This window comes from Alternaria arbusti, assembly GCF_024043155.1.
Source record: "Alternaria arbusti strain BMP 1465 chromosome Unknown scaffold_17, whole genome shotgun sequence".
NCBI lineage: Eukaryota > Fungi > Ascomycota > Dothideomycetes > Pleosporales > Pleosporaceae > Alternaria > Alternaria arbusti.
The window spans coordinates 75,487-95,636 of record NW_026249957.1 but is presented as its reverse complement, the minus strand read 5'-3'; the positions used below and the strand labels follow the sequence as shown (position 1 = coordinate 95,636).

General features: G+C 38.2%; 3 protein-coding genes across 3 annotated transcripts; all 3 read left to right on the top strand.

Annotated features, from left to right (window-relative positions):
• Positions 1 to 463: 463 nt before the first annotated feature.
• On the top strand, positions 464 to 2,959 carry J4E86_009398 (uncharacterized protein; the record flags this gene model as incomplete). Its single annotated transcript, XM_051449904.1, has 2 exons — positions 464 to 753; positions 1,510 to 2,959. The coding sequence occupies 2 exons, from the start codon at positions 464 to 466 to the stop codon at positions 2,957 to 2,959; spliced, it is 1,740 nt and encodes a 579-aa protein (XP_051298749.1).
• Positions 2,960 to 3,403: 444 nt separating this feature from the next.
• J4E86_009397 (uncharacterized protein) lies at positions 3,404 to 4,611 on the top strand (the record flags this gene model as incomplete). Its single annotated transcript, XM_051449903.1, has 4 exons — positions 3,404 to 3,579; positions 3,698 to 4,117; positions 4,169 to 4,500; positions 4,553 to 4,611. 4 exons carry the CDS (start codon positions 3,404 to 3,406, stop codon positions 4,609 to 4,611), a joined length of 987 nt encoding a protein of 328 aa, XP_051298748.1.
• Positions 4,612 to 5,757: 1,146 nt separating this feature from the next.
• On the top strand, positions 5,758 to 7,571 carry J4E86_009396 (uncharacterized protein; the record flags this gene model as incomplete). The annotated part of the gene is made up of 3 exons (XM_051449902.1): positions 5,758 to 6,459; positions 6,556 to 7,329; positions 7,560 to 7,571. 3 exons carry the CDS (start codon positions 5,758 to 5,760, stop codon positions 7,569 to 7,571), a joined length of 1,488 nt encoding a protein of 495 aa, XP_051298747.1.
• Positions 7,572 to 20,150: the final 12,579 nt, after the last annotated feature.

The window sequence follows — 20,150 nt, the reverse complement described above, 5'->3', positions numbered from 1 at the left end:
GGGGAGACGGATGGGGAGAAGGAGGAGAGTATAGATCACGTAGAGGAGGTCTTCGGAGGTTCAATCATAGTGGAAGGATTTGCCTTTTTTTTCCTCATTCGCGATTACTTTATGGAGAATTTCGATTCGTTCGTGGGGTTCACTAGTATGGTAGAAAGTTTAAACAACAGTAACTCCAATATCCCGATTGCCAAACAACTCCGTGTCCGTGCATCCGCCTGTAAGCTGGCAAACCGCCAGCACCAAGGTCCAAGAACAGGCCAACCAATCTTATCCCTCCAAATGCCACTCCGGAACCTCAACCATAGCTTTTCCATCATGCGTGGGTCGCAGCACCGGCGTCGCGGGCATGCGCGGCGTAGTACGCGATCGCAGGTACTGAATCACCCTCAACAACAGCTTGGAGTGTGAAGCACGTCCCAGGGTGAAGCGGTCTGGGAGGTCGATGTCTTCCCATTCTGTTATGTCGATCTCTGGGCTGTTTGCGCGTGAAGAGAAGCCTGATTGTTGCGACTCTGATGTTGGCGCGTCAGAGGACGCGGTGTCGAGGGACGTAGTCGACATGGTTGAATATGTTGATACCGAATACAGTGAAGATTTTGAAGACGATGTCCGCGATGAAGTTCGTGACGATGTCCGTGAAGAAGTTCGTGATGATGTCCGCGATGATGTCTGCGAAGAAGCCCTTGAAGGATGGGCTGACGGGAACGGAGACGGCGAGGAATGCGGCTCAGATGGCATGACGTCGAGCTCGTAGTCTTCGGCGTGTTTTGGTTCTTGAGATTTTGGCTTGATGGTACTCAAGTGCGCGTTGACGAGCTGTGAGAGCAACATGACTGGAACCTTGGCTGGTTTCGGATGGTGGTGGATGAAAAGCGTTGTGTGAAGAGTGCTTTTGAAGGGCCTTGTGACTTTTGTGAAAGACTTGTGTGTGTGAAAGAGTTTTGTGAAGAGTTGAATGTGGAATTTTGAAATAGTCACGGCGGCCTCTGTTTATATACTCTGATGAATATGGTGAACCGTGGACGTGACATGCGATCCAGTGTAGAGATGCGTGATCCATGGTTGTGTCGAAAATCACACTGGTGTGGATTGGCCCATTCGACGCACCTCAGCCATGTGATTAGCATAGGTAGACTGAGCAGGAAGAACTCGTGCTGTGATTGTTTCGATGCGTAGACATCACCGCGCGGGTATGAATTCCGCATCCCACGCTATTGGTGTAGCATTGATTGTGAAGGCAGTGACGACTAGAGTATCCATATGTAGTTCACAACCATGGTCTTGTGCGAGCAGAACCTGCACCAGTATTATCCCCAATAAAATGTTAGAACGTCAGTCAGCTTACGATGCTTTAATGTATAGTACTGATGTACCACCAATCAGTGCGAGGAGTTTACGTGGGTCGGAGGCTCTAGCGCGGATGCGCGAACGGTTGCGTCAGGCCAATCCAAACACTGCCGATGACTGCGAACAGGAACATTTCGATGAGCGCTTTACTTTCGAAAGGGGCAGCACAGTGCCCTCTTCGACTCGACATGATGATGAATACGAGGCGTCGGACGTCGATCTCGAGGACATCATAGCCCAACTCGACGACCTATGTCGAGAAGAAAACGCTTCATGCCCACCGCATCTTGACATCGATGAAGAAGTGGCGGACGGAAAGCAGTACCGGGATGTGGCAGCGGCGTTAAGGGCTGATGAGCCAGGCATGGATACCTCAGTCCTGGAGCGAATCAGGAACGCAGACGGATCAAGTGACCGAGTATTCGACGACTTACTTGCTCCGTTACGTTTAGAGCCACTACTGTTGGAAACCGAAGAGTCAGAAGAACACATGTTAGACGTAATACTCACTTGGAACAAGCGCATTGCCGACCAGCGTAACAGTGACTCGACCGAGCGCCAGGCCTTTGTTGCTGCTCTCAGGGAAAGAGTGAAGGTTGTCGACCAGATCTTGGCGATTGTCAGTGACAACAGAAATAGCAACCAGGACAATGAAACTGGACAGAATGGTATCCTGGAACCTTCTCAACGTCAATTACTGAAAGCCATCCACGCATACCGGCCAGAAACCAAAGGCTTCAAGACTCAGGATCCGTTCAACATGCTCATCATTATGTTAGCGCATATCCGACAGAAGGAGTTTGAGCTTGCCAATAAGGACGATGGCATATACCTTGCTCTCAAGGTATTGAGCGGACAGGAGCAGCTGGAGCACCGATTCGACCGTGAGAAGAAGAGACGTGCGTATCAAAGGAACAAAAAGAATGCAGAGGAAGATGAGAACAGGGAGGAAGTAAAACGATGCGAGACCAAATGGAGAGCTTATAACAGGAAGCCGGCAGAAAGAGCGCGACAAGGACTGATGGCCAAGATCCAGTGCGCGCAGAACGAGTTGAGAAAGGCCGGAATCGACGAGCTGCTGGGTCTGGCGGTACTTCGATCAGCACAGCCACGAGCCTCAAGAGAAGCTCACCCGAGTGTCTACACTCCGTCGCTTGAGGAGATAATGGATAAGTGCACCCAAGCAGACGACTACGACAATCTTGACCATGAGTTTGCAGAGCAGTTCCCGCATCTGGAGACTAAGCTGGAAGTGACTTCAAACAATGCGCAAGACATGAAAACAGTTCATGACACGGCGTTGTTCCGGATGGCGAAGCTCGCCGGTGCTGATCTGAAGGGCCTCGATAAGGATGAGAGGAAAAAGGTAATGACGGCGCGCCTTAACGACCCCGTTACGGCGACGGTAATTGAGGAGACACTCAAGGGCGTGACGGACACACGTCGAGCAGCGAAGCAGATGCTCGAGCAGCTTGGGTTGATAGGGCAACCCATGCGTGAGTTGCTGGAAGCTGTAACGGCGAAACGCGACGACCTGATTGAACTGACACGCCTGATCAATCGCGAGGAATGTCCAGATACCAGCAACGAGATCCAAGAAGGGGAGTAAGAGGACGAAAGGAAGTTGGCGATGCTGGCGGAGATAACGCTCTTAATTCCGGTTGTTGAGGTTTCTGATTCCGATCGATCTCAGTACGTCGCTTTATGTATGTCAATTTTTGCGTCTCGTAAGGCTGAACGCCAGCGGTGCCTGGCTTGAGCGATGTAGAATAATGCGCAATCTTAGTACTGCTATAGCACCAACCTGCCCTGCGCATCGGAATTCGGGTGCGGGATTAATTGACACCGGTGGCACGCACTAAGGCGCGGTGATGTGAATGGAGGGTGTGCTGCAGGGCGGATATCCGGATTGCAGTCGGGAAAGAACGGGTCCAGCGCCAAGCACAAAACTTCTCATCAACTATCGCGGCTTTCTAATCTCCGCCTGTCCATCTTCACCACCACCAAACCTCTCCACTCCACTTCCTTCGCTTCTACCATCCATACCAGCGAAATGGCCACCTCTCCTCCCCCCACCGCCACCGGCTCCAGCAAGGTCGATGCCGCAAAGGCTAAGCTTGCGGCCGCTGACCCTACCGCGCCCACTGGCCTGGCCCTGTACTCGCGATTCGCTTTCGCCGGTGCCGTCTGCTGCTCCGTCACCCACGGAGCCCTCACACCCGTCGATGTGTACGTTATGCCGCTCTCAATGGCTCGGGACGATGTCAATGGCAGCCTCGCACACGCTTTGCGACAGTTGACAGATATCGAAAATGACGACAGAATGCCAAGCTAACATGTGCAACAGCGTCAAGACCAGGATACAACTTGACCCCGTCACCTACAACACCGGTCTGATCGGTGGCTTCCGCAAGACCATCGCCAATGAGGGTATGGGCGCTGTCTGGACCGGTTTCGGTCCCACCGCTGCCGGTTACTTCCTCCAGGGTGCCTTTAAGTTCGGAGGTTACGAGTTCTTCAAGCAGCAGTCCATCAACCTTGTCGGTTACGAGACTGCCGCCAACAACCGCACTGCCGTCTACCTCGCCTCTGCCGCCGTCGCTGAGTTCTTCGCCGATGTCGCCCTCTGCCCTCTCGAGGCTACCCGTATCCGTCTCGTCGGTGACCCAACCTTCGCCAACGGCCTTGTTGGTGGATTCTCCAAGATCCTGAAGAACGAGGGTGTCGGTGCCTTCTACTCTGGTTTCGGACCCATCCTGTTCAAGCAGTATGTACATTCCTCTGATTGGAAGTTGGTTTTTGGCTAATCATCCACCAGGGTTCCCTATACCATGGCCAAGTTCGCCGTCTTCGAGAAGGTCAACGAGGCCGTCTACTCCGTCGTCGACAAGAGCCAAACCTCCAACGGCATGCAGACCGTCTACAACTTGGGCTCTGGTATCATTGCCGGTTTCGCCGCCGCCATCATCTCCCAGCCCGCCGACACCATGCTCTCTAGGATTAACAAGACCAAGGGTCTTCCCGGAGAGGGAACCACCTCCCGTTTGATTAAGATCGCCAAGGAGCTCGGTCTCCGCGGATCTTTCGGTGGTATCGGTGCCCGTCTTTTCATGGTCGGTACCCTGACCGCTGGTCAGTTCGCCATCTACGGTAAGTTTTTTTCTCAACGCCTTCTGTCGCGCCCAAAGCTAACTCCCGGAAGGTGATATCAAGAAGGCACTAGGTGCTACAGGCGGAGTAGAAATCGCTAAGACTAACTAAGTTTTCGTCTTGTGCGATGCGGAGAGAGTGACGGAGGAGATGATACCAAGACAGCCATGACAGCGGGTCTCGAGGTGGACTTGTCACACAAAAAGTCTGTCTTTTCTTGCATAATGGCTGGCATGGGTTTGTTCGATATCACATTTCTTCTATGTGTTTTGCGTTTATTTGCAGTCATTCAAGTTAGATCTTGCTTCGCTTAGACGGCGATTTTATGTAACAGTACGATCGAGTAGGAAACATACTGCACAATAGACCCAACTCATAATGTCCAAGCACTGCATTCCACGTGAACTGAACGGCGTTGAAGACCGGGCATTCAATAATGCTGATGATATTCTTAACATCAAAGACTTCATGCCCTATGGGGAATCTAAGGTCTAGGAGCAAGTCGTATCGTCTGGACGGATACAAAGCGTACTTCTTCAACATCGCGACTTGTACCACACCTCTGGTTCTAGACCACAAAATGGCAGTTGTAGATCTGACATCTTCGAGTAATACGATGCCGCCCAAGTGCCGGCCCTATGGCACTAGTGAAAGGCATTAGCACGTTGTGAGGTACATCTGACACCGTCATGACGTTGGATCGTGTAATCCAATAGCTCTTAAGACCATTGAATCCTCTTGCCCGACTATCTTGTACTACTTCTCTTCCCTCAATTCTCCCCAAAAGTCGACCATGTGATACAGAGTACTTCAAGAGAGATGTCTCCGCGTGTTTGCAGTCCGAGATGCAACAATTCCGCCAACAACACTTGCTCGATACGACGTGCTTGATTTATCTCAACATTTAAGCACACCCGCTCCTAGAAGGCCATAAAGTACTACGACGGCATCAAGGACATGTATCAACACTACAAGTCGGCTCCAGGATTTTGTGTCCGACATCAGACGACGCTCTCAAAACCGCTGAGTAACTCTCGGGCCCACTGAGTAGAACGTAATCTTCGCGGTTTGACACTATGTATTCCTCTACACTATGTAGATTCTGGAGTTCTTAAGCTGTCCTGCTACAGCTTTTGGTGGAGCTACACAACCAAGTATGAGTGCCGGCATACCAAGTATGAGACAGCGTCCATCCAGGCTGACGTGCGAAACTTCGTCAACAATCAACTGGCGACTGATGAAAACCTCAGCATCAGAATGAAAACCAAGGCCGTCGCGCATTCGGACGACCTGACCTTCATCATCACAATGCTGTACCAGCCCAACTACTTGTCAACGTTTGGGAGCATGAGGTTAGTCCTAAACCTCACGCTGTACATGCTTCTCGTCGTCGACACATGTGGCCGGGGGGGTGAGTTTGCGCGCAATCCCGTACGACCTGAGTATATGTGTCTGCGATGGGAGGATATAGAGTTCTACTCTTTCCAGTGCGACGACGATGACGATGACAAGTTCGACATCCGAGCCCAGGTCAAGATCAGATGGGCAAAAGGCCAAACACTCGACGACTCGGCCTACAAGACGGTACCATTTCCTGGCCTACTGCCGACGTCCATGGCGCTTCAGGATACACTGCGTTTACTGCTCACGCTGGCTATGATGGACGACGACTTGATGGACAATATCCGAAGCTGGGACGATCTTCGGTCTCTACGACTCCCCGCTGAGGTTGCAAGCACAGGTCGAAGGCTAAAGATACGGCCAAGCATGCGTGAGGTTCCGGTACTGCGGAAAATGATCGACCATCGCCTCACCAAGATGCCGCAATGGACGACAGATATGCAGAGCGAGATCCGCAGACTGGGTCAATTTTGCGGGTTTGAGGAAACCTTAGTTGCGTACTGCATGCGGCGCGGTGTAGCGTACACATTGGCTACACGTGCATCTGAAGAGGACCGGGTATTCCAAGGTTCCTGATGGGTCACAGTCGTCAGGTAAGGATCGATTTACGCCAAATGATCTGCCAATGATGAACTTAAAGCTGACTACTGGCAGGTTTTCCCCAACTATAAGTCGCGCATATCGACCGTGGACTTTGCTGCCATGTATCGGAACATGCTGGAACGATCGGTTCTTGTGCAGACAGGAGGCTCGCTGAACCGCAGTACAGAGGCACCAACTACGATATCGGACAAAGGACGGCTTCGCATGCAGGAAGATGAACGAGTCAAGAACGCTCGGCAGACATCAGACGCTGTGCGGGCCACCTGCACTCTCCGATCCAAGCACGGGAGCTTGACGGCAGCAGCAAGAGCAGGCGACCCACAATGGGAAGAATACCAAGCCGCCGAGGCAGAGCGAAAGGCGATGGTCAACCACGTCAGCATCAAGATCTTCAGGACCGAGTACAAGGAGCATTTTGAGTCACTAGGGTTCACCAAGGCAGCCCTGTTGCAGCTCGACGACGCCATCACAGAGGTAGCCACAACGTCAGACGGTGTCCAATCTGATGCAGACGTCTCCGATCTCCCACTCTTCGTAGCAGAAGACGAGGATATAGACGCTTACGACGCTTTACTGAACACACGCAACGCAGAAGTGACACCTTCGACAGAAGAGCAGGAAGAGTTGGAAGATCTTTTTGGTGATAGCACAGGGCTTGACATGGATATCACGGACAACATCCAGAGCGCAGAGGAGATAGACACTACCCTCGATGACTCCAGACAGATGGCGTTGCACGGTCAGTCGCTCGACAACCTCCGCTCCCTCAAAAAATATGCTCAGTCCACCAAGGGCCACTCGGCCTACAATGATATGGTAGAGGACGTGAGTGCCTGCGAAACAGAGGGACAGGCATGTGCCGTCTTGATGCAATGGTACAGCATTTGCCACCCGATCGATGCCTTCAACATCGGGGAGGAGCCGTTCTGTAGAACAAGAAGAGATGTGATTGTTCTATAGAAGAGGGAGGAAGCCCTGTATAAATAATACTAGGGCGACGCTAGTGCTAGCGTAGGTAAATTACGTAATAGAATCCTAACTAACAGCCTCTCTAGAACCTATTATAAGGTAAATATATAAAAAATAAAAGAGAAAAGAAAAAGAAAGAACTAGTTACTAAGAATAAGACTACTTTAAAGTATTATACTATAGTAAGAGTAGTCTACGTTAGAGTTATAGGTATTACTTAGCTACTTACTATAGCAGAGCTACTATATATAGCTGTCTTTGCCTTTGCGTAATATAGTTTGCTTAAAATATAGGTTAGTCTAGATACTACTAAATAAAGTAATAAGCTTCTTCTTCTTATAATTCTTAAGCTTCTTCTAGTATATCTAGTGTAAATAGAAGTTTATATATTTATTCTACGCTTTCTTATACTCTAGAGTTATACTAGAGTTAATAGTAAGCTACTTAGAAGCGAGAGCCTCTATATAGTTAGCGTCTTTATATAAGTTTTAGAGAAAGAAATACTATAACGTAATATTCTTATTAATATTAGATATATAGAGTAGAGGTAGTTATGTGTAGGTAAGAGCATCTATATAGTTAGTATTCTTATAGAAGTCTTAGAGAAAGATAGTCTATAAGGTAATATCTCTACTCTTATTAGATATATAGGCCTATAGCAAATATATAAACGCACTAAGAGTAAGCTAGGTAGAATACTATAGAATAAAGCTAAGAGTCTAGTAAATAGCCTTAAACTTTATTAAATTAAGTAGCTTTATAAGTATATTAGTAGGATTATTCTTATTACTAATCTACTTAATTAATATAGTACTATTCTAGATATAGTCTTAGAGAAAGTAGTAGCGTATATTAATATATTTACTATAGTAGTAAAACTTAGAATTCTTAGAAAGTTTAATTATAGACTAATTATTAATATAGATTAGAATAGTAGAGAAGTAAATACTAAGGCCTAAGTTATTAATAAAGTCTTTAAGCTAGATAGCTTTCTTAATAGCCTTACCTAGAGTAATATATTTAGCTTTATAAGTAGATTACGTAATAACTTTTTATTTAGTAGAGGCCTAGAAAATAAAGCTATTAGCTAGCGTAAATATATAGCTAGTAGTAGAGTAATGTAAGTTCTTATATTCTATCGAGTCTATATTTATATACCTAATAAAGCGTAGTTTCTATCTAGAATACATTATACTAATATCTTATATTCTCTTAACGTAGAAGTAGGCGCAAGTAATACTATTAAGATACTTCTAGAAAGAGTTTACGTTATAATATTTATAGAGAGAAGTAGTATAGATAAGATTAATATAAGTTATAATAGGTATATAGTTAAGTAAACTAAATATCTAGAGGTAACGCTTCTTAAATAATAGAGTAGTATCTCTATTACTATTAGAAGTGTATATAAGCTTTAACTAATAGTTATAAGAAGTATTAGTAATAGAGAAATTACTAAGGTTATACTAATCTAGTATATAATAAATATACTTTGCTTAGTAAATCTTTATAGTGCTATAAGTATACTTAATATATATTTCTAAGTATAGCGTATCTAGATTCTTAGAAGTAATAATAAATACTATAGTAAGTTAGGCTTTAAATAGATTAATAATATTATTATATAAAGTATAGATATAGATATTATTAACGTATATAGAAATAATAATTATGTCTATAATATGTATATAGACGCAAGAATTATAGAGTAAGGTTTAAAAACTAATATCTATTAGCTTCTTAGTAAGTATCTAATACTATACTTAGAGAGATTAGATAAGTCTATATAGAGACTTTCTTAGTAACTAAGTATACTCTTTAGAAAGTACTATAGAAGAGAGTAGTATATAGTATACTTACTTCTTAAGTTTAGTATTAAGAAATGCTACGTAGATATCTACTTATAATATCTTCTACTTAAGAAGCGTATATAGAGTAAGTAATATCTAAATAGATATAGACTTAGCTATTAGAGAGAACTTCTTATTATAATTAATACTAGACTACTATTAGAAACCTTAGGTAACTATATATATCTTAAACTTTGTAATATTACTAGTAGAGATAAGTTTAGCTTTATAAATAAATTTAGATAAGATAGCTTTAGTACTATAAGATAATAAAATAATTTTATAGATATCTTTAGTAAGAAGAGAATCTAGCTTAGTATTAGTAGCTTAGTGCTAGTCTTTTGCTTAAGATGTTATTATAGCCTTTTTATAGAAACGTAGTTCTTATAGAACTAGTGTAGAAATAAAGGTATATAGTGTAGGTAAGTTATTATCTAATAGCAGGTCTTAATACTAGAGTATAGTATAGATAGAACTATTATTAGAGCGTACTATACTAGAGATATTAGAGTAGTTCTAAGGTAGATATAAGAAAGATATAGTAAGGCTAGTAAGATTATATATATTCTTATTACGTAAGCCTTTATTAAAGTTATTAGAGATATTATAGAGTAGATTAATATATCTATATAAATAAGAGCTCTTATACTCTAAGTTATAGATTATAGTAAGGTTCTTATTTATAGAGAAGTAACACAGTTAAGTTTAATAAGTAAGATTCTGCGTATAGGTCTATATATAGAAGTAAGCGAATATTTAATATTCTTTACTTAATTAGCGCTAGGCCTAATTAGGTAGAGGTTATAGATTTAATCTACTACACTACCCCCCCCTTTAAAAAAAGAGTAAGTTCTAATACTTATAATATTCTTTTTGCTCTATACGATATACGTGTTAGTATAATTATAATACAATATAATAACATACCTATGTTGCGAAAGCTACGTAGGCTAAATATTTTAACACTATTCTTTGTTCTATTATTCTGTTCTTTAGTATATTTATTAGTGTATCTATTACTAGTTTATTTAGCAGGCTGTTTATAAGAGATGCGATAGTTAGAGTAATATTATAGGCGCCGAAGAGTATAGGTAGTAGTTCGAAAGGCAGCGCTATAGTATCTAGTTTAGTAGTTAGTAAGCAGATAGCTCGCTATCGCTCTATACTACTATAGCTTTATTTTCTAGCTAAATTAAAGTTATAATAGATAAGTAGTAACTCTCTAAAGGCTAAATTATAGTGTTATTATGCGCACCTGCTATATAGGTTTTCTTTAACCTCTAGTACGTGAAGTTATAATAGTGTTAGTAGCGGCGGCTATTCTAGGTTCTTATAAGTATTAGCTAGTCTATCGCGTAGTAGGTTGCTTCTTTATAACGTAGTAAGATAAGAATATAGAAGTACTCTTCTTAATTATAGGTTAATAGATATGTTAAGATAGAATATAAGTGCTTACGCTAAGCTATTAGTAATAAAGAAGCTTTCTACAGCGTAAAGACACTAGAGAATATTATTATAAGGTTCTGTTAGCTTGCTAGTGTTCTAAACAAAGAATATAGTTTCGGTTTCGCTAGATAGCGCTAATAATAGTTAAGAACTAACTATACGCTGCTAATAACATTTATATATAGTTTCTAGGTAGAATTATTAGGTTTCTCTAGGTAGTTAGCCTATCGCACGTAGTACTATAGAAAGCTCTTGTGTTTAGTGTCTAGGTCTGTAAGCTTCTTATTAATGCAGTAGTCTTTAATTGCCTTAATAACGTAGTCTTTATTATCTTCTACGTCTAGATATATAGTAGCTAGCTACTCTTTGTTTTAGGTCTACTCTAGCAGTAGGTTCTTAGAATGTAAGTATAGTAGCTAAGAGTAGAAGACGTTATAAAGGCGTTCTATTTTCTTAGGTAGTTAAAGCTTATACGCTATATTATTAATAGACTAGACTACTTTAAAGAGCCTGCAGTTCTTAAAGTTAAGAGAATAGTTCGGCTATATAGTGCGTATATTTCTAGTGTCGAGTATAACTAGGTCACTAACTTTAAAGACAGGCGCAGGTAGTTAATTATTATTTATATATTTAGCCTGCTTAGCCTAAGCCTATTATATAGACTACCTTAGTTTCTTGCGTAACTAATTAAGGTAATAGACTAGGTTATTAGCGCGTGTTTTGTCTATGCGTATAGGTTCTGTATTAGTTAACAGAATAGAGCTAGAAAGCTCTAATCTAGACTTAGGTTTATATCTCTTCGTCGCGTAGAAGAGAGTAACGCTAGTAGTAGAGCTAATAGTAGAGTTAGCTTTAAATTTAGCGATAGAAAGATAGAGTGCCTAGTTATCTTGCTTGTAATTAATATAAGCGCGGAGATACTATTTTAGGTAGGTATTAGCGTTCTTAGTCTAGCTATTAGTTTGTAGGTAGAAGGCTATAAAGTACTTAGAGTAAGTTTCTAACCTTTAGTAGAGTTGTTTCTAAAAGTAGATAGTAAATTAACTTCCTCTATTAGTAATAATCTTATCTAGGTAGCTCTTCTCTTACTACACGTACTCTACGAAAGCCTGCATAAGTGCATCTACTATTAAAGCAGCTATTAGAATAAACTTTTTCTTCTTAGAGAGCCTATCTATAATAATAAGTATATTTATAAAGACTTGTTTATTATAAGAGTATAGAGAAAGATATATAATAAAGTCTATTAAGATATAAGACTAATACTTATAAGAGATAGGTAATAGATAAAGTAATCTATATTTGCTATTATAGTAGCTCTTTGTTCTTTTACAGAGAAGATAATTACGCAAGTATTAGGCGATATTAGTAGTTATTTTAGGCTAGTAATACTATTAGGTAAAGTAAGAGTATAACTTATGCTTACTGCTGTAACTACCGCAGAAAGCTTAATAGGCTTATTTAATAACTTTCGTACAGACGTGTCTAGAGCTAGAGATATATACCTTATTCTTAATATAGAGAAGTCTATCGCGGAGTGTATAGTCTTTAAGTTTAATGCGTAGGTAGTAACTGCTATAAATAAGGTTATGCAGAATATATCTTAGCTTATTAGTAACTGCCTTAACTAGCTCTTAAAGTATACTATTCTTCTTCTTTACGTATTTCTCTTTAATAGTGTTCTAAAGATCTTCTTAGGTTATAATAGAAAGATCTTCGTTAGCAACGTCTAATAGAGCGAGATATAAAGAAGATATTATTAGCGAAGACTTAGCGTATAATTTACTAATAGCGTTCTTCTTACTAAGTTAATACATTACCTAAGCTAGAGCGATAGAATTCTTAAAGTAACCGAAGTAGTAACAGGCTAAGTACAGAGCGTAGTAACTTCTACTATTCTTTTCGAATTATAGATAAGCTATTCTTGCTTCTAGGTTAACTTAATTAGACTTAATAATAGTTTGTATTTAATATCGCTATTACTTATTATTATAGTTAGTAGGTAAGTCGCTAGGTCTCCTTATAAGAGTGTCTGGTTTAGTTTCTTACTTTCTAGAATAGTACTTAATATAGAAATTAAATTTAGCGAGAAACTCTACCTACTAGGCTTGCCTTTAATTTAGTCTCTTGTTAGTTATAAAGGTCTAAAGTGCTTAATAGTCTAACAAGATCTTAATAGAATTCTTAGTACTAGCGAGTTCGAAACGCTATTCTTTAAAGGCTTAGATAATAGCTAATAGCTTCTTGTTATAGATCTTATAGTTATATTTAGTAGGTATTATCTTCTAAGATAGAAAAGCGATAGAGCAAAGAATGCTGTTATGTATCTAAGAAAGAATTGCAGTAGTAACAAAATCTAAAGCGTTAGTCTCTAGCTAGAATTCTAGGTTAGAGTTAAAGTAGGCTAGAACTTCTGTAGTAGAGAACGCGTCTTTAATATAGTAAAAAGTAATAAATATAGCAGATTTATTAGAAAGTAGAAAGAACTTACGTATATTAATATTCTTTTAAGTAAGCTCTGTAAGAGACTTTACTAGGTAAGAGAAACTCTTAATAAAGCGCCTGTAGAAGTTCGCGAACTCTAGAAAGAACTATACGTTCTTAACTATACGAGAAAGAGGCTAGTTCTTAATAGTCGCGACCTTCTTTAGATCTATTTCTAGACTATCTATTATTAAGATAAGGCCTAGGTATTTAACGCGCTTAACTTTAAATTTGCACTTAGCTATATCTAAATATATGCCTATATTCTTAAGCTTCTATAGCACTATAAGAACGTAAGTCTTATAGAGTAATTTATTCTTGCTATATATTAAGACGTTGTTAAGATAGGCGCTGCAGATATTATCTAGGTATTCTCTTAGTATCTTGTTAATAAAGGTCTAGAAGGTCTCTAGTGTATTATAAAGACTAAATAGCATAATAAGGTATTTATATAACCTGTATTATATTTAAAAGGTAGTCTTTTTCTTATTACTACTTTTAATTTAGATAGAGTTAAAGGCGGCGATAACGTCTATAATACTTATAATACGTACCTTAGATATTTATGCGAGTATCTTCTTAATTAATAGCAGCGTATTCTAATTTTTCTTTATAATAGCGTTTAAGCCTCTATAATTAACGTAAATGCGTAGTCTACTCTCTAGCTTCTTAATAATAAGAATAGATAAGACGTAGAGAGAAGTACTAGGCTAGATAAATCTCTTATCTATTATCTTGTTAATATACTTCTTTATAGCTTTTATTTCTTATTACGTTAAACTATAAATATAGAGGCAGAGAGCCTTATTACCCTCGACCTCTATAGCGTAATTAATACTAGGTTAGCGTAGCGAGAGCACGTTAGCAAGGCGTAGACTAAAGATCTTCTTTATCTTAGAATAGAGCTAGTTAGAGATTGTGAAGGTCGTCCTAAGATGACCTAAGAGTTAGTTCTCGGGGTATAAGCGAGTGCGCCGGACGGGTTAGTTGTACTAGCACGTTTAGTAGAACGATATAATAGTACAAGGGTGTAATAGCACGTTTAGTAGAACGATGTAATATTACAAGGGGTTAAGAAAGAAGTATAATCCTTAGATTAAATACTAGAGTCTTATACGAAGTTAAACACACTAAGCTATAAGGGTTTAGTGCCTAAGCTATATACTTAATAAGTGTTACGCTTGTAGACAAGCGTGTAAGTAATTGTAGACAAGCAGTGATGTATCCTGCTAGTTATTAGTCTAACTGCTTACGCTCGTGGACGAGCGCTTGTATAGGACTAGCGCCGTCCTGCTCGTGGACGAGCGGTCACGTGACTGCGGCGCAGTTCCTGTGCCGCACTCCTACGACTGTGCCGCACGATCCCTTAAAGTGATTACGCTGACCCCCGGGGTGCCCCTTAGGTCAGATCGTAACAGAGATAAGGCCTTTAAGTTCTTTATTAGTTATCTCTACTTTCTTATACTTTGCTATGTATTTATTAAAATTATTCTAAGATATTTCTATATAGTGCGCGATATTGTTCTAAAAGGCTTTAAAGCTATAGTTGTTGTTAGGTAGCTTATTAAGCTTTTTCTAATAGTGTAGCTCGACCTAAATAACCTATTTAGAATATTATTTAGTAGTAAGACAGGCAGCGTAAGCGCTTATTATTATTATTATAGTATATTTATCTACCTTTCTAGTCTAACTATTAGGCGCGCGCTTATTACTATAGATAGTCTTAGTTATCTCTACGTGTAAGTAGTTTAGGTAGTAGTAAGAGCTCTTAAACGTTATAGATTAGTTACCTCTAAATCTAAAGAAGAGACTATAATAATCTATCTAGTTTATTCTAAGAATTAGGTTATATTATTCTATGTTTACTAGGTAGTAGAGGATAGTGCTAGTATAAGAGCTATAGGTAATAGGTAATTCTACGGCCTCTATAAGAGACTTAATAGTGTAGCTATTAGCGAGTATTAAACGAATCGAAGATATCTTTATACGTTATAGCTTATAGTCTAGAGTCTATCGCTAACTAATAAAGTAGGTGCTAGCTCTAGTGTTAACTAAGCAAGTAGTTGTCTTCTTACCTAATAGTGTAGATAGCTAGCACTCGAAGTCGAGTTATAAAGTAGAATAAAGGCTACTCTTAGAATTAATAGTACTAGCGGAGAGGTAGTGTAGTTATAGTAGCTATAGAGTATTAACGCCGAGTACTATTATTACTGCGGCTTTAAGTTAATTATAATGCTTTGTTACAAAATAAGTCTTCTTAAGTAATTCGCTCTATTTTAGCTTCTAAGTATCGCGAGTTTGTTTAGAAGTATCTAAAAACTTAAGTCGCTAGCGGGGTCTATAACGTAGCTCTTTTTATTAACTTTCTTATTCTCTACGTAAGCCTACTAGTTATTATAGTCTAAATTATAATTACTTTCTGCAGGAGTATCTTTATTATCTATAAAGTTAGCTTCTATAGCGTTTAGCGTAAGACTCTTAATTTAATTAAAGAGAATAGCTTAGTTCTTAGTATAGTTAGTGCTTTAATAACACTTATTACTATACTTAAAGCATACTTTGTTCTTAAAGAGGATATCGCGCTGCTTGTTAGTTTATCCGAACGCTATAGATTACTTAATAGTCTAGGTAGAGGCGCGCTTGCATTCTAGAGAGTAATCTCTAGAGAATTATTAGCGGGATCTATAAGTGTCTCGGTCGCGATTCTTATCTATCTTCTTTAGAGCTAGTGTAGAATAGTAGTTAATCTTCTATTAGTTAAGATCGCGATCGCGGGCGCAGTTTAGGAACGTAGTAATAGATTCTTCTTAAACTAAGCTAGTAGTAGTAGTAGAAGCTAGACTAGAGCGTATATACTAACGAGCGTAGCTAATTATCTTATAGTTGCTCTTCTTAAGAATAGTATAGATCTTTATAAATTATTAACGCTAACTTATAAAAGTCTTACTATTTTTCTAAACTAAGGTATATTAGTCGCAAAGCGTAGCTTCGGCTTCTATCTTCTTCTTATAAGTCTTAGCTCTAAAGTAAATATCTAGCGTATTAAGAATGTCTAGAAAGTTCTTAGCTAAGATAATATTATACTTAATTAAGTTCTACCTATTGCTCTTAATATAGTTCTCTAGGTAAATAAGAGTAGCGTAGTTATAGATATATATAGAGCACTTGTTAACTACTAAGCAGCGCTACTTCTTATAGTTATTATCTTTACTACTAGCGTCTTTGCTTTTAAAGATAGAGATATCTAGTAGACGAATAGTAACGCTGCTACTAGTGCCTTCTACTACTAACAAAGCTTAATTATAGAGACTAGGCGTTAGCTAGCGTTAACGTTTAGAAGCGTTAAAGAGCGTAGCCTTTTGCTCTGCGCAGGCAGTATAGTCTATGTTATTTAGACGACTACGGTTAACGTTATCGCGATAGAGGTAAACAGCGTTATTACGTAGCGTGTAGTTTGTATTATCTTAGTAAAGGTAGTTACTATTATCGCGGTAGAGGTAGTAGACATTATTACGTTACCTCTTAGCGTTGTTATAGCAAGCTTAATTTATAAGAGTAGAAGCAGCGCGGCTATCTTACTAATTTCTATTAAGAGAAGTATTGCGTTAATAATTATTAGAGTTAGTGTAGTTCTACTAGAGAATAGAATAAGGCTTATAGTTAGGCTTATACGCAAGAAGCTTATTAAGAACTATATTATACTCTTACTAGAGGCAGTCTTAGCTACTCTTTAGCGTGTTATGCTCTTGTATAAGGTTATTATAATTAGTGTCGTAGTTTATATAGTTATTATAGTACTAATTAGCTTTCTTTTTTTCTTCGGTAGCTTACTTACGTTTAGCGGTAGCAATATTGCGCTTAGTCTTCTAGTTATTATAGAAGTAATTAGCTTTATTCTTCTTGTCTTAAAGGCTATTCTTTAGCCTATTAATCTTATTCTCGTTCTTATTCTAGGTATTCTTAAGCTTAGTAATAGAGCTTTAGAATATCTTGCAGGCTTTATAGAGTTTAGCAAGCTTAGCTTATAGAGACTTATTAGAAGCGTTACTAGCCTTGTTAGAGCTCTTTACTTTAAACTTATTAACTTAGGTCTTAAGATTACAAATGTAGTTAAGCTTCTTATCGTAGAGATAGCGCAGAATAGTAGAGAGTAGAACTTGCACTTGTTTAGCGAGAGTATTATATTCTTTAGCGAGAAGTCTAATTACTATTATAATGCGGATAAGCGCAGCGTAGAACTACTATAGGTATTTAGCAATAGCTATAGTAAGGTAGATATTATTGCTAATAGTAACGTATAGGTACGCCTCTTTAACTATATTAGAGTTAATACCTTTCTTAAGGTCTTAGCCTATTATAATTGTATAGCTAGATATACGTTTGTTATTAGCGTAAGAGTAAAGTGTAGTAAGCTCTAGCTATTAACTAGACTTAAGAGATATATAGATAATCTCTAAGTTATTAGTAGTAATAATTTTAACGCGATCCTCTAGAATATTAAGTTTAATATAGTAGGTGTTACGAGTCTTAGGCTCTCTCTATACGTTATTAGTACTAGTTACCTCTTCTAAAATAGTTAGCAGAGAGTGTAGGTTTAGAAAGCTACTCTAGTAGTAGTTAGACTACTAGATCTTGCGTAGCGTAGGTTCTTAGGCTATAGTGTTCTAGGTGTCTTAAGTCGTAGAGACGCGGAAGCAGTTTAAGTAACTTATTATATTGTTGTTAGTTGCTAGTATAATAGTTAGAACAAAGAATGTAGTCTAGTTCTAGAGTATTCTCTAACTAATGTTTGCTTATGTGTTGTTAAACGTCTTAGTACTTAACGCATAATATATAGATTTGCTTTAACTACTTACTCTAATTAAAGCGAGCTAATTCTCTTTCTATTACGTTGTAATGCTTTTAGTAATAAAGCGCGAGGTTATACAACGCTTATTTTCTAGCTACTAAGTTCTCTAATAAAGAGCTTCTAACTAGTATATATTAGTTACCCTGCTTTTTAGTCTCTAGCTTATATTCTACAGGCGCTAGTAGCGTCTTTGTAATTAGCGCGATTATTACTTAAGAGTAGAGTTGCTGCTTAATTTAGCAATAGCGTTAGCGAGACTTATAGCTTAGTTTACGTTATTACGCGATAGCTATAGAGGCTTTCTAATATTGCGCTTTTACGCTATTAATAAAGAAAGCAGGTATCTATACTTTAGATATAGAGCGACGCAGAATAGTGTAGAGAAGTAATATAGTTAAGTTTAATAAGTAAGATTCTGCGTATAGGTCTATATATAGAAGTAAGCGAATATTTAATATTTCTTGCTTAATTAGCGCTAGGCCTAATTAGGTAGAGATTGTAGGTTTAATCTACTATATTATTATCTTTGTTAATAGAGTATATAGTAATTTCTTTTATAACGTAGGTACTAGAGCTAGTGCGTATACTATATACTTTTACCTTATACTACCTATAGTCTAGAAAGATATATTATCTATAGAGGTAGTAATCTTAAAGGCTTATATAATTCTACTCTAAGTAGAGATATACTATATAGACGTTAATAGAGAGGTTATCTAATTTACTATTAAAATATTTAGCTATCTATATTATATTATTATTACTAAATTAAGTATAGAGATAGACGCGTGTATCTTAAGAAAGTACTTTAGAAGAAGTAGCTTCTATGCATTAATAGTAGAGTGTAGTAAGGTTATAACTTCTACCTAGCGTTATATAAGCTAGGTATTACTTATTATCTTTATTTATAGAGTGAATATATATTTACTATTAGTTAATATATACATTATATAGATTAGCACTATTATACTAGACTATAAATAAACTATCTTTATCTCTAGAAGAATATCTACTAGAATACTATATACGTAATTTTTAGTATATAGTATATTGCTTCTTACAAGAAAGTAGTTAAATAACTAGAAGAGTAACTAGAATATAGTTAAGCTAATTATAGGTAGAGATATAGATATTATATAGGCTATTAGGTAACTAGTGAATATACTTAGTTTTATAGCTTTTTAACTTATATAGGTAGTATAGAACTTATACTTATTGCTATTATTCTACTATGCTTAAGATATAGCGCGCCTTACTCTTAGTATAACTATAGTATTTACTGCTTACGTCTTTATAAAAGTAGTTAGCGCTAGTATCTAAATATCTAATATATAGAGCTAGTTAAATAGCGTTATATTTATCTAACTTAGAAGTTTTATTAAGTGCTTATTCTATTACTAAGATAGTGTTATTAGAGATAGAAGTTAATAGTATTATAACGTCTACACTATACGCTAGAGTAGCTAGAATAATAATATTATTATTACTACTTGCGTAAATAGAAGTAGAGAGAATAATAATAGTATTATAACTAGCTGCGTAAATAGAGGTAGAGAGAATAATAACGTTATTACTAGTAGTAGAAGTGTTAGATATAATAGGTAAAGCGTTTCTAGAGAGTAAAGTAGAAGTAGAGGCGCTAGTAAAGTAAGGTAATACCTCTAGTTACCTAAGCAAAGACGCTTTAAGTTGCTTTTACTTCTTCTTACGTTACGTATTTTTCTACTACTAACGCTGTAGGTAGTTATAGTTAGACTAGATCTAGTAGTTATAATCTCTATTTCTTCTAACGCACTATTTATATAAATTATTATTAGTGTTAGAGAATTATACGCACTTATAGTTAGAATGTAAGCATAGGCTATATACTCTATTATTATTAATAGACTTATATATCTATAGTAGTTTAGGTAACTCTAACTAATTAATTTCTACACTAAATATATTAGTTATACTATTAAAAGATATAAAGATAATATTAGCATTATATAATTTAGAGTAGAAAGAACTATTAGAGTTATAGACTATATCTAGAATAGAAGGTAGTA